This window comes from Cariama cristata, unplaced genomic scaffold (assembly GCF_000690535.1).
Source record: "Cariama cristata isolate BGI_N322 unplaced genomic scaffold, ASM69053v1 scaffold3033, whole genome shotgun sequence".
Lineage (NCBI taxonomy): Eukaryota > Metazoa > Chordata > Aves > Cariamiformes > Cariamidae > Cariama > Cariama cristata.
The window spans coordinates 13,673-27,420 of record NW_009606475.1 but is presented as its reverse complement, the minus strand read 5'-3'; the positions used below and the strand labels follow the sequence as shown (position 1 = coordinate 27,420).

General features: G+C 38.6%; 1 protein-coding gene across 2 annotated transcripts in view; it reads right to left on the bottom strand.

Annotated features, from left to right (window-relative positions):
• FBLN1 (fibulin 1) overlaps positions 1-13,332 on the bottom strand; it is a 66,883-nt gene extending 53,551 nt beyond the window's left edge. For both annotated transcript variants that reach the window (XM_009696367.1, XM_009696368.1), the window contains exons 1-2: positions 13,237-13,332; positions 5,372-5,507 (exon numbers count right to left, since the gene is read on the bottom strand). In XM_009696367.1, the coding sequence (XP_009694669.1) occupies positions 5,372-5,506 (135 nt within the window). In that variant the 5' untranslated portion in view covers position 5,507; positions 13,237-13,332. The remainder of the gene's footprint in view (positions 1-5,371; positions 5,508-13,236) is intronic.
• Positions 13,333-13,748: the final 416 nt, after the last annotated feature.

Sequence of the window (13,748 nt, the reverse complement as noted above, 5' to 3'; positions counted from 1 at the left end):
GCGGAACTACCGCCCCAGAATACATCAGAGAAATGAACACAGGACAAGTTAATCCTGTGGAGGTTTCCTTTTATTTTAAATTGAGGAGACACTGCTGATTTATTGAGTTTTCTTCCTTGCTGTTACAAAGCAGCAAAGATGTTTGGTTCCCTGGAACTGGTGTCTGCCAATTGCCACTGTCATGTAAAAGCAGATTTAAGCTTTTATTGTTAATTTTATTATTCTACCAGACTCTTTTGCTTGAAGAAAATAGCCTGCTCCATTAAACAGAGCAGAGGGAATATAAAATAACTAAGCATTGAAATAAATTTCTGTAATTTGGTGCTTTAAGAATGACACCTATTGAAAAGAAGGCAACTATTACATTTCTTTCATTACTCTGAGATATATACCCCTGCCTATATTCTAAGTTTTCCCTTATAGGTTATTATATATGTTTCTCTCACTGTACTGCAGTGAAAGGTTCTTTCAAAACCTAAAGTAGCATGAAAGTAAAATAATAAAATCCTTTTTCCTTGTTTCTTCAATCCTTTTTTACTTTACAGCATTCCAAAGAATGTAAGCATGCTATTTTGTTCTTTGTCTTTAAATACACAACTGAATCCTTTCCCTGCTGCAGAATGCTATACCGCAGGAACTCCTCCCTCCTGGTCAGTGCTGGGGTGTTGTTTTCGTGCCCACCATAACGTTAAGATACATGTTTTCCATTATTATCTACTGTTTGGTGGGATGGTTCCTCACTACCCACTTTTTTTACTTGGTTCTCCAACTACTTCTATCCAGTGGTGGGTGCTCTCGTTTCATCACTAATATGTCTGGGATATTTCCATATTTTCTGGCTTTTCTAGATGACTTTAGAAATAAATACTTGATGATCTCTTTCAAGAATTGCAGCATTTCTGAATATTTATTCTGTCTAACATGCCTAACATTTTCCTGAGGCATCCTTATCAAAGTTTTTAACATCTGTCTATAATTTTGTTAATTTCCAATTTTCACAACCATAAATTAGAAGACAGAAATGAAAACTGAGCTGAAGGTTCATTGTTTGACTTAAGCTTGTGTAATTTTGATAACCAAATCTGAATTAATTACTGAATAGAGCGGAAGCCTTGCCAAATTTTGACATTATATACTTCTGGATGTCCTCACTGGCTTCTACTGTTAGGCATATGAATTGCCTCAATCTATTTCTTGGTCTCGTCAGACAATGCTCAAATTAGGAGTTACAGAGTTTCTCTGGACTTTTTTAATAAAGAGTGATCATTAATCTTGCCATTCTTGAAGTGTTGAATAACATTATGTTCTTTATTGCCTCCAGGTTGAGCCACCATTTGAAAGACCTTTGTCTCCAGCTAATATGAATCTTCAAGTACAGAGCAATGTCTGTAAGAAACTGTAACTTCATTTAACATAATTGTATACATTGAACCATCTGTTCCAATGTGTATTTATTCTAACTGTGCATCATACATCTTGATTTAACATCATGATAATAATTTACGTTGCTATACCACAGCCAAAATGATCCAGAGATGGAAAGCATCAAATGTTTTCTTAACTGATGTTCATAGTAACTGGCTTTAATATTGACCCTAGAAGATTCTGCACTGGCAGTCCTAAGGGCTAACACTTCCTGTCCAACTAAAGAAAAAAGATGGAAAAGCTGATGAACGGCCTTGTGTTTAGAGCACACCCAGGACTCTGTAGACCTGCAGACATCTCCACATATCTCATCTGTGAACTTGGGAAGTCACCTTTTCTTTCAGTTCCCCCACTGTGGAATGGTAATACTATAACAGTGATAAGGCTAGTTTAACTCATGTTCACAGGGCGCTCTGGTACTCTGAGACACAAAGCAGTATGTCGTTATAACTATCACTATTCTGGTAAAATTAATCTCAGTATTTCCTTTTTCACACTGATTTTTTCAAGGTGGTTAACCTACTCTGGAAGACTTTGATCCTTTAGTCCAGAATGCAGTCTAGACTCTATATTAGTTCAGTTCTTGATGTGTTTCCAAAGGTTGCCGACTGTCCGGAGGCATGTTGCAATGACCATTCACCCATTTGCTAGAACCATCGCTGCCTTCATGGATGCTACAACCTAACAATCAAATTGTCATTACACATTTTCACTGCCTGTAAGCCTTTGCTTGTTAAGTGATCCCGATAACAATCTCAAACATTTTTTCCTTTGCCTCTTCCCTGTTATTAGCAAAAACCCATGCAGCTTCAAAGTCATGCCTCGATGTTCATGTTTGGATAGAAAGCTGTGTCCTACTTGAAGTCCTATGATCCCTTGACTGCTGGCCTTGCCTTCTCACAGAAAGGAATAAAGACAGAAGGAAGAAAGGAATAAACAGTTACATGTCAGAAGTTTGAGGATTTATTTTTGGTGTGATTAGGAAGCACATGAAATTGCTTTCATCAATAAGTTCTCTTAGTTAAATTTTATAATAGTTCTTTATTACTTATGTCATCATTTAAGTTACCAGATCTGCAAGAGCAAACCATGTATTAACATTGCTTTTGTGCATCTGTCCACAAGAGGTCTCTCACTTGCTGAAGTCCAGACTAACTAGTAGATGCTATGAAAAACAGACTGAGAAAAATACAAGTAATTCAGAAGAATTTTTCAGAACTTTTGAAGATCTGAACAAAAATAAAAAAATGTTCACCAGTCCAAAGCAATTAAACTTTTATGCTCACCTAATATACACAGCCAAAGTATTCTTGACAAAACTTAAGTGATAAGGAGGTCAGGCCGTATCTCAATCTTTAGAAGAAGAAAGTACCTATGACAAATTTAGGGGAAAATGTCCAAGCACATTAAAGAAGGTCAAATTTCTACAAGCTTCACTCTTTTCTGCAGGGCTGTTGTGGTAGAAACTTTAATAAAACCATTCCTACCACTCCTGTATCAGCAACAAATCTGGAAATTGATCACTGTCTTTTGATGAAGATTTTAAAGATTAATGATTAATTTTGCATCCTTTTTTTCAAGGCAAGAAAAACTATGCTTCCCAAAAAATGGAGGAGTAAAATTATGCCCATCATTACCTATGCCTACTGCCTTTAAGTATAAAAGCTGAGGCAAATGTTTTCAAAATACGGTCTTTTTATCTTCTTTCCAATCACAAGTTTTGGATTCAAAAGAAAGATTAGCTGCCTCATTTGCTGCAAAGTGCTGCGATTAATCCTACTAACTGAATTACTAAATGACTCTTTCTGTTTCCTTGAAGGAGACAAAGAAGATCCAAAAGATTTCCTGTGCTACCTAAGCTGAACAAAAACAGACCAACTCAGGCAAAATGAGATTCGAGCCCATGCAAGATGGGCTTGGTGTGAAATGTAAGTTTGTTTACCACAGCAGGGCACAATTGTCAGACACATTGTATGTCTCAAGGACACCAGATTCAAAATGTATTCAACAAAAGAAATGATGAATTGCTAATTGATAATGGATCATAAATCATCTATGTCCATCATGGATCAAAGAGTTTATCTACAAAGATACCGTCCTACAGCTACCTCAGTACAGTTACTAAGCATAGGATATCCTTATTAGGGAGTGGGGGGACAGAACGTGGCTCACAAAGGTTAAATAACACTGACTATGTTTATACCAGTAAATTAAACAGGGATCAAATATGGGCTCAGGCATTGTCCCACAATCGCCAGTAATGTTTAAATATTAGCAAGCTCTAATGGCAACTAACAGCCTCTCAGACAATGCTAAAGCATATTTTGGGGTTAGCACAGGCTGGTGAGCGTTCCCAACAACCCTCATGCACTGTGTTTTACAGGGGAAAAGACGTCAGTTACGCAGCCTGAGCTGTGCCGAGCCATTTATTCTCAGGGCCAGAGATCGAGGCCCAGTCCATTTTGTTTAATAATGCAGCTGTCGCCATGAAAACCTGCCATCTTTAAAGAAGTCTGGCCATTTTAAAAAACAACATCATTAACTCTGCTTCCTCCTGCTGACAAGCCCACATAGGGAACCATCAGTCAATTGATGGGAAACTGGGTTTTCTTGAACAATTGCATTCTGGTTTCGAGTTGTCCCATGGCATGTGTTTAAAATAGTGCTGCAGTTATAAATTTGGTAGCAAGCACTTGAATCTGCAGACTACTCACCATTGCGGTCCTTATTCATTTGTTCAAAGCCCTTCAAAGTACTGACACAGAGGGCTAAACATTTTTTCAAGCCACTTTCAGATTGGGGTGGACAGGCTTCCTAACGGTAAAGGCTGCACAGAGGAATCTCCATGCCAGGAGCAGGGCATACCCTGCACATGGTCAACAGGTGACATATGTCCCCTCTGGGGGACACACTCCACTGTGGGACAAAGTCACGCTGCACATGCAGACAAGTTTGTGAAAACCCAACAATGCCAGCCTCATCAGCATGTGTCACCTTTCTTTTACTCACAGCAAGAACTGCCAGGAACATGATCAAGCTGGCATTTTGAAGAGAGATGAAACTTGTGAGTCAGGCATTGTCTGCCATCTTCTACATAGTAGATTTTTTTTAACTGGATGAACCAAAACATTCAGCACCTTTGAGCAGTGGAAAGAATTAAAATCACTCTCATCTATTTTCATCACCACTGAAAGAAATCCGTAACAGGACCAGAGCTGTTCATGACTGGGTCATGGTCACGGTCACGATCTTACTGGCAGAACTTCCTTCCAAAAGCACTTTGCAGAGTGGTATGAATATGCTCCCTTTCAAGAAATGAGAGACAAAGACAGTAATAAAGGCACAGGGCAGGGTGCAGATTAACTAAAGATGCCAACGATAGGCATTTTTATTCTAATATCCAATGCTATTATCACAAGCTTACAGATGTCTCCATTCAATTGTAAATCGAAATCATGTTAACTAAGGACACATACACAAGCTGGAATTACAAGTATGCTGAGAGGATTAACTTATGTCCTACTCCTTTGGACCACCAATACTGAAAACTACTGAGTTTGACCTTAGGCCATGAAGCTCTAATGAAAGCTAAAGTCTGAAACTTGTCTGAGTTTCTCACCCATCCCTTCCTACAGCGTTGACGTCTTCTCTTCATGAAAAAGTAGTTTCCTAGCCAATTACCTGTTCAAGACTTTCCATCATTTTGCATTCTACCCTCTGCCTCTGCTAAAATGTAATGAGACAGTCTGCTTCACTCAACAAAGAACTGTTTCTCTCAAAGAAGCACAAAGTGGACAGCCTTAACAGAGACACAAGGTGTAGGTGGGAAAAAACTGTTTGTGTGCATCAAAGTGAGTATGGTGACCTTCAGGGTCAACCCTTAATACCAATCTAGACAGTAAATATCATTTCTTAAAGATGAACAGGAGTAGGTCTGATGTCTCACCTTGAAGTGTTCAGCTTCACAGGTGGAATTTTCACCGATATGTGAGTCACACTCCTCACGTACGCTGGCAAATTCAATCCCATCTGAACAGTACTGCTTCTCCAACTGGCTGCGGCAGCACTGCACCTGAGTCATGCTGACAAAAGGATGGAAGCAATGGGAGAAGAATGTCATATATAGGTCAAGAACAGATAATGCAAGTTTTAACAATTAGCATTTGTACTAGTCTCATGGAAAGAGGTTCCTGTGAGCACACATTTTAGTTACGAAGTAAATATATTCTCTAGGAGGAGGCAGAATGTCTAGGTGATATGTTTAATACAGTTTAACTACCTGTCTACCTTGCAGTCTGTCCTAACAATTTTTTTAGGCAAACAGGTAACTTCAACCACATTTGTCACAGGGCTCAAGGTCTCCAGGACTTGCATTCTTGCATGTTTTGTGACAGCTGGTGGATGAAGAGAGGATGGTGAGAACCAAAGTGGTGCTCCAACTGATGGAAGAGAGAAGTCAGGCCCTGGACATTGTGAGAGTGCACCTCCTGCCCCTTGCTCAAACAAACAGGGATGGCATGTTGAAGGAAGCTCAGAGTGTTGCTCTGTGGGACAGCTGGAGACATGGGGACAAATTAAGATACCAAGGAAAGTCATAGTGAGAAACAGTGTATTGCAAGTAAGAGGCGAAGAAAGACAAGGGAGAGACAGTATTACGGGGCAGAAAGATGTGGAGAGGAGACAGGATAAAAATCTGCAGGAAACTTGGCTTTGTTAGTTCCACTGCTCATAAAATCTCAGTTTCAGTGAATAAATCAAGAACTCCTTCCTATGGAAAAAAAATAATCTGTGTGAGGAGGCTTTAAAGTCCTTGACTCCTGTTGCTATTGCCCCTTGAATGCAAAGCCCATTGAAGGAGGTATCTCTCCTCTCTTCACTCTCTTTTTCTGTGTAACTCTGCTTTGTTGGGTAGCACTGCAGGTGGAGCTTGCAGCTTAAAGCTCTTCCACCACTACCTCCTGCAACAGACACTGGGAAACAGAGAAAAAAGAAAAGATTAAAGCAAATCAGATTACATATGCAAGGACATAAACACATCCATGTGTTTTGTGATAACGCAACTTCACTAAGAATGTTACCTTAGTTGCTAGGGGGAAAGCAAACTATCCCAAAGGCAATCCAAGCTAATAAATTCTAATGCACTGAAAAGGCATGCCCCGATACGTTACAGCTCTGTAAGAACTGCACAGAAAAACCCTATAAATGAACTTTTATACCTATCAGCATGGGAAATCTTATACACCTTACAGACCAACAACACTGAAAGCATTGTCTTCGCTGTTAAAGAGTATTCACCTATTTTTCCTATCTTTCTTCCTTAACTGTAGCTATTTGAACTGATGAGCATAATCTTTTCAAGCGTTACCTAGAAATACATAAAATTATGTAAAGATATTCAGCAAACCAATATCCTTTACTCTTAAAAATCCTTTCCTTACACTATTGGAAATTTTGGAAGTATAAGGAAGAGAGGTGGGTTATTTGCAGCACTGAACTACAGGCTCCTCCTACTGTCACCTGAGAAAAGTGGATTCCCATGCATCACTTCTGGAGGAGCTTCCCTGCTCTCGATGACCATAGGATGAGTTTTCAGCTCCCTCAGCCCTAAGGCCAGGCCATCCAGTCCAGCCCACTAAAAGCAGGGGACATACAGGTACTGGGCTCAGATTCTGCATCTCTCTGCCTACTGGTCAGGCGAGGTTGTCAAGCTACATTCCTAAAGATTCCCAATTCTCATTTACTGGATTTTGTAATGGTCTGACTGTGCAGTTCTCACTTGGACAAAAACAGCTATGAGATTTCAATGCATAGGAACAAAAACCTGGATAAGTTCATGAACAAATTATTCAAAAATAGATTCTAAAGTCATAGCAAGAAGTTAAGCCCAGGACAGTAACTTTATTTGGCAGAATATTTGAAGTCTTTGATATTTGATTTAGTTCCAGTTTGGAAGAATATGTAGCTTTTTTGTTGCTGAAATTCCCTCCAAAGCAGAATTTCCATTCCCTGCCCAGCTCTGGGGTGGTCTGACTGTCAGGACTTTGGAAGTCTGTAAAATCTGAACTTCAAGCCCAAGAGTGTGGGAGCTGAGACTTTCCAGCTCCTTTAGCCCTCCAAGTCCCGTTGAGGAGCTAGATATGTTAGCCATAGACAAACAAACAAACAACAGCAGTCTTTCAGTAGATCTGTTTGATTTCCAGTGTGGCTTTTTTCTTTCAAATACAAGTCATCTCTCTGAAATCTCTTGACAGATTGGCAACTTCGACCAAAACAAAAAAGTTTCTTAAAATGTTTCCCACAGCTGTATTCATAAGTCATGTGGCCCACCCTAACTGTAATAAGGAATTAAACATCAACTGAATACTAGATTAAAATACCATTTGTTCATTCTCAGAACAACAACAGTAAAATTACACTTCATTGCCCAAATCCTACAGTGAAGTTGCAGTGGTAGCAAGTATTGCTTGAGACTGGAAACACTTGTGTGGCTGTAACAGAGGTAGAAATCCTTGAAAGATGGCAGAGAATAATGCTAGAAAAATCTGCACAGTACTGGTCTTCCAGCTGCAACTTAGCCTGCCCACCTGACCATCCTTTTCCCTTTGCACCGCAGCCCATGTGCTGATGGTTGCTAGAGCATACCACCACAAGCTCTTCAGACTCCAATATTTTTGAGATGAAGAGTATCTATCTCTCCTTGGTTTTGCTAAGTTATGTGTGTCTCCTGGGCGCAGACTCTAACATAATACGTACTCACTTTCTACCTCACAGCAGAGTAAAGGAGCCATCTCTACCAGCTAATAGGACATCTAGATTTGTCTCTTTGTGTAAAACCTTTCAACTCTTCCTGTGTAGCGTTCCTATTAACTTCACGTCTATCGACAGCTTACAATACTGGTCTCTATATAAAGCGAAAGTAGAGGAGCACTTTCCTGGGGGGGAGTATTTAATTACCTCTAATAATTAGAAAAGTCAAAGGCTACTTCTTCCTTATCTGCCATATTCTGATTTTCAGTTAAAACAGTGCAACAGAACTTTATTGAAATAAACAGGTATTTACAATATGGCTGAAATCTTAAAACACTAAATATGGAATCTTTAGGAGCATTAGGCCTTATAACTGACATTGCCTCAGGATATTTCAGGTAAAATCACGCACCTCTGAAAGATGAGTTTTATTCATGGTTCACTAGTGAACAGAAATCACTCAGACATTTAAAAAAATCCTTATTTGTTGCTGATGCTCATCTAAAATTAAACTTACTTCATTACTAGGCAATTTGATTATATATCAAGTTAAGAAATCATGTTTTATATTCTCGTTTTTACTTTCTGTTAAAATATAACCAATGTTACTGATTTTCACGGAATAAATTTCCAGCTGAAAATCTACACGTCTATTTATCTCCACAATCCTTTCACATTAACTATTCTCATTCCCAGAGGATGCATGCCTAAACCAGTACAGATTTCATAATCACCTATTTTTCCTTTCATTTCCTTCCATAAAAGTATTAAAATTTAACTTTGCTGTGAAAACAATGTCTTTGTTGTCAGCCTAATTTCATTACCCTCTGCCTCTCTCCTACTTATTAGCCTGTCTTCAAACTATGTCAGTGCTATTCATGTGCACAGTGGAAGGTCTTGGACAAAAAATATTAAAATAAAAAGGGGAATGATTCCACTCCAGAATTATTTTGCAAAAACAAGCTGGGTCTTCCACCCTTAGTCCTTTCAGTTTGCAGTTTAATATGCAACAGAAATTAACTTAGAAAAATTAAGAGCAAGAGCAAGATCTGGTATTATGAGGGACACAATATGACAAATGAAAATAGTAAAGAGTGCCTCAACAATGAAAATATACATATTTGATCATGTGTTATAAATTAGCAAAGGACTCAAGTAAAAATAATTGATTCAACAAACCTCAAAATTCATCAGCTGCAATCCATAAACAACTTTGTAGATCACAAAACATAAGTTTTCTTGAAGAGTAAAATTATATTGATATCATTTATTATGTAGAGAAACAATATTGATAATGTTGTGGCAAAGAAGGACTGAGTTTGACATCATTCACAAAGTGAAGTAAGAAAGTTATCCTAAATGAGTGGCAATAAAACCCTGACAACACTGTAGACTGTTCTTCTGTCCCTCTGACGGTGACGTCAAAAAACCTAGTGACTATGAATGAGGCATGCTTAGCAGGCTACAGAGAAGAGATAATAATTAATAAAGACAACTTCTCCAAAAATAACTTTAAAGAGCTTTTTTCAGACATAAAACTGTCACAACTCTGATGTCCAAAATCTCAGGCTCCTCCAGACTTACAATGGCATAAATCAATAAACATCTATCAACAGTTAAGCATCTGGTACCTACCACTCCAAACACCCTCGTCTTACTACTTCCTTGTGTTCCCCTCCAAGTCTGCATCCAAGTGCTGCCACTTGTGTCTGCTTGGGAACACAGATCACCTTTTCATTCTGTTTTTGCACAGTACCTAGCAGACTGTTCTGTAGCTGCTTCTTCTATGCATTCTTGCAACACTAATAATAAATAATGTTACTCCCAATGTGACTCCAAAAAGACTTTACACAGTGCTATAGGCATGCAATTCTCATATGGAGATACTCTGTTTCTGGTCCAGGAATTAAGTTGACTTGCTAAAAGCTCTGGGCAGAGGAAACTCTTCATTTTGAGAGGAAGATGATTTATTGCACAGGTTGAGTTCCAAAAATAAATGGCAACCGTTTCCAGCTGCTGTGAGTTTAACCACATCATAAGAAAATGGATGAATGGGCAAGAAGCTGCTGTTATGACAGCCAAAGATATTACTCATTAAAACTCCACGCTCATACTTACTGAGTCATGAAGGCACAAAGAAAAACACTGTCATTGTCCAGAGTGATAATACAATGACATATACTCATTTGTGGGACAAGCAACCACAATAAGAGACTGCAGACATGACTGGACATTGAGTTCAGAGCCTTGTTTCAACCTAAATATAACTAAGTAACAGTAGTCAGATAGATCTTAGGAATTCATGTGAACTTCAGACAGGGGGCTGGCTCACTTGTGGTGTAGGACAAGAAAGTGAGCACATCTGCAGTCTGAACTGTACCATATTCTGCAAGTGACACTCACACAGATGGCAAGTCCCTCAAGAACCACATGAAACTTTGGGGGAAGGATCCTAAAAAGATGTTGAAACCCAGAACTGTCAGCTTGTTTCTAGGATGCATGGCAGATATGAGAATGTCAGCACTTGCGTGGAAACCCTTCTTGATTACCATGAATGTGCTTTAAATGGTTGGGAAAAGGTCAAGGGGGTGCAATTCTAAAACAATAGGGCAGCTTGTTCCTCACCTGAACGAAAGAAAAGCAAAAGAAACTCTAGCAGTGGGCTTGCTTTGAGGAAAGGACTGAATCCGAGATGCCGTTATGTTATTACTATTCTAAGCAGAGGATTAAAAAAACCACATGTAAATTCTTGTAAAGCCTGTTGGGGAAAGTACTCAAATCCAATCTGTTCTGTGTTGCATGGTCTTTGCAAAGGAACTGCACAAAATAATTTTTACTTCTGTAACTTCATCAAATCTGCTTGCTTCACAATGTATTTTTCTCTTGCATTCAACCGCTAACCTTGCAAACTCATGCTGAAATATGCAGGGCAAACAGTTCCATCTGGCATGAAGTAATACGGGTTTGTACACCCAAGAGGCTATGTGTTTTTAGAGCACGCAAAGTCAGATGATCTACACTGTCCAACGCTGTGCTGTACCAGACAGTCAGAAGTTCCCAGCTGGGGTTTAAAAAACCACATAAATTATATATATATCTGTCCCCCAGCAGCTCCCACTGCATATAGGTGTCTAAATAGGAAGCAAGTTCTTTTGAAATTCTGTAACCAGTAAGTCATCCTGTGCCATATTCTCACCTGCCTAGACCTCAGCAAGTCCAAGGAACCTGGTTTTGCTCACATCTCTGTGTGGTAGGAATAAATGTACAAAATCAGCGTCATTACCCTCACATGCTCGCAAAAGGAATCATACTCCCTCACTGTTCATGCTGGCTCCAGTTATACCAGCAACTAGGAGTAGAATTTGGCCCTTTCTTTTGTGTCTGAAATGGCGTCATAAAATGATTTTTCTGTACCTTTTACGGATATGCCAGTTTGCAATCATAACTGGAGTAAAATAATATTGCCGTTAAAGAAAGTAGTCAAAGATGCCAATATTACTCAGTCATTTTTAGAGTGAAGCCAAGCTTCAGGGGGAGCCTTGTTTATTTAGCGTACAGTCATGAATAAATGCAACTGAACTGCATTTATCCATTTCTTTTTTTGTCAATAAGTGCTTACGCCTCTCACAGAGTATGTGCCTTTACTCATTTCTGATTACCATTGTATCACTATAATTTTCTTAATTACATATCAGTTATGCATAAAAGCTAGATGAAGTATTAGTAAGCTTTTTTCAGTTCCTATGAAGTCATAGAGACTCTCTAAAATGTCAATCTTTAAAAGAATAGATTACATTTACAGTAGAATCGCAACTCATATTAACCAAATGATCATTAAATCATCAAGATTTTTGCTCCCAGATTGTTCAATAAACTTGGCTTCCTGTTTTTCCTGCCTCTGTTTTGTCTGTGACTCTTCTGACTCTTCAAGTATTTCCTAAATTGGGATTTATGTCCTATCTGTCAATTCTTCTGCGTAACAGACTGCCTTCAATGCCAATATAAATGCAAAAGTCAGAAAACATGGACAGACTTGCCTGAAAGACACATTCTTTCCGTAATAAAGATCAATCCAGAGCTTCTGCAATTACCACAGTTAAATCACTTTGCAATCCATTTGAAAAGATAGAGGGGAGCAATGTAATGTATTTTAAATACAAAGTCCTCTGTGAAACTGCCCCTCAAACTACCAATCACAAATGCTTAGCTCCACAAAACTGCATTTCACAGCAAAAATAATGCAAACTATCACTGACATAAAAAATACGAATGCCCCAACCATATAAGAGATTCAGTATAACCAAAATATTACTGTGCAAATAATTTTAATATTTAACTTCATTATTTCATTTGATAGATTACATAACAGAAATTAGTATCCTATTAAACATCAGCAGAATTAAGAAATCTATTTATTAACTAAAGCTTACTATTTTCTACAGTCAAATACATTTGACAGAAGTCAGACACTCTACATAACTAGCAATCTCCTTGACTTAAGCTTTAAGTTCCTTACACAGCAATTCAACTGAGAACTGCAGGACAATTATCTGTGTGGCACCACACAGGAGAAACACGTTTTAGAAGGCTGTCTTACATACATATATATGTAAGTATTCAATCCATAGATTATTCATGTGCAGGACCTGTTGTGTTTCTTGATAAACTTTTACCCAAGAATTTGGCCCATCACTGGGCTAGATTCACAGTCAGTATAAACTGAAGAAGCTTTGCTGACATTAGTGGAGCTACACTGAGATGTATGGACTGTAGGCAGAGTCCAAGCCCTGTGAGTAGAGTACAGTCGAAAAATTTTTGACTAAGAGACAGAACATGTCAAATAGATTAGAGCTGGGTGACTCTATGCTAGACCAACAGCAAAAATTTAAAGGACTTAATGGAAGAAAAGTAGGTACTCAGTAGGTATTCCCCAAGGCTAGATGTGGATTTGAAAAACTCAGATTTAAGAGCTGGGTGCTTCATCTTCTAAATCAGCTTTCGTCCCTGCCATTCCCATGGTTTTACATGAAAATATAGTTTAATATATAATATATAACTAGATACCTGCATTCTCTGGACTCGGATAATAATGGTAGAGAAGTACATATTCTGTTTTTATTTGCCCATTCAACACCCTTGTCACAGCATTCTTCCACTGAAAGATCTGCAGAAATGAGGAAAGAAAGAAAAACACAACAATACATTTAATACAGCCTTAGTAAATGGTATTGCATCTGCCAGTTTAAAAAAAAAAAAAACAACCAAAACAAAAACCAAAACCAAACCAAAGACAGTTTGTTTTGCTCTCCCTAATCTACGCACAGAATAGTGCACCCATCCCAAAGGCAGCCATGGCTAAATGGAGCATCCATCAGCACCTTGCCATAAGCCCAAGTGCTGGAGGTATTCCTTCCTCGGTGAAGCAAAGTGCAGTTTCCCTTAACCTTCCACATAAAGACACAGCCTAGGGACTGATATGCCAGCAGAAAACAATTCAGATGGATAAGAGTCCTGCACAACAAAAAGATCTGTCGGATTGCACTCCTTTATTATCACAAGCAGCAGTAGCAATAAGC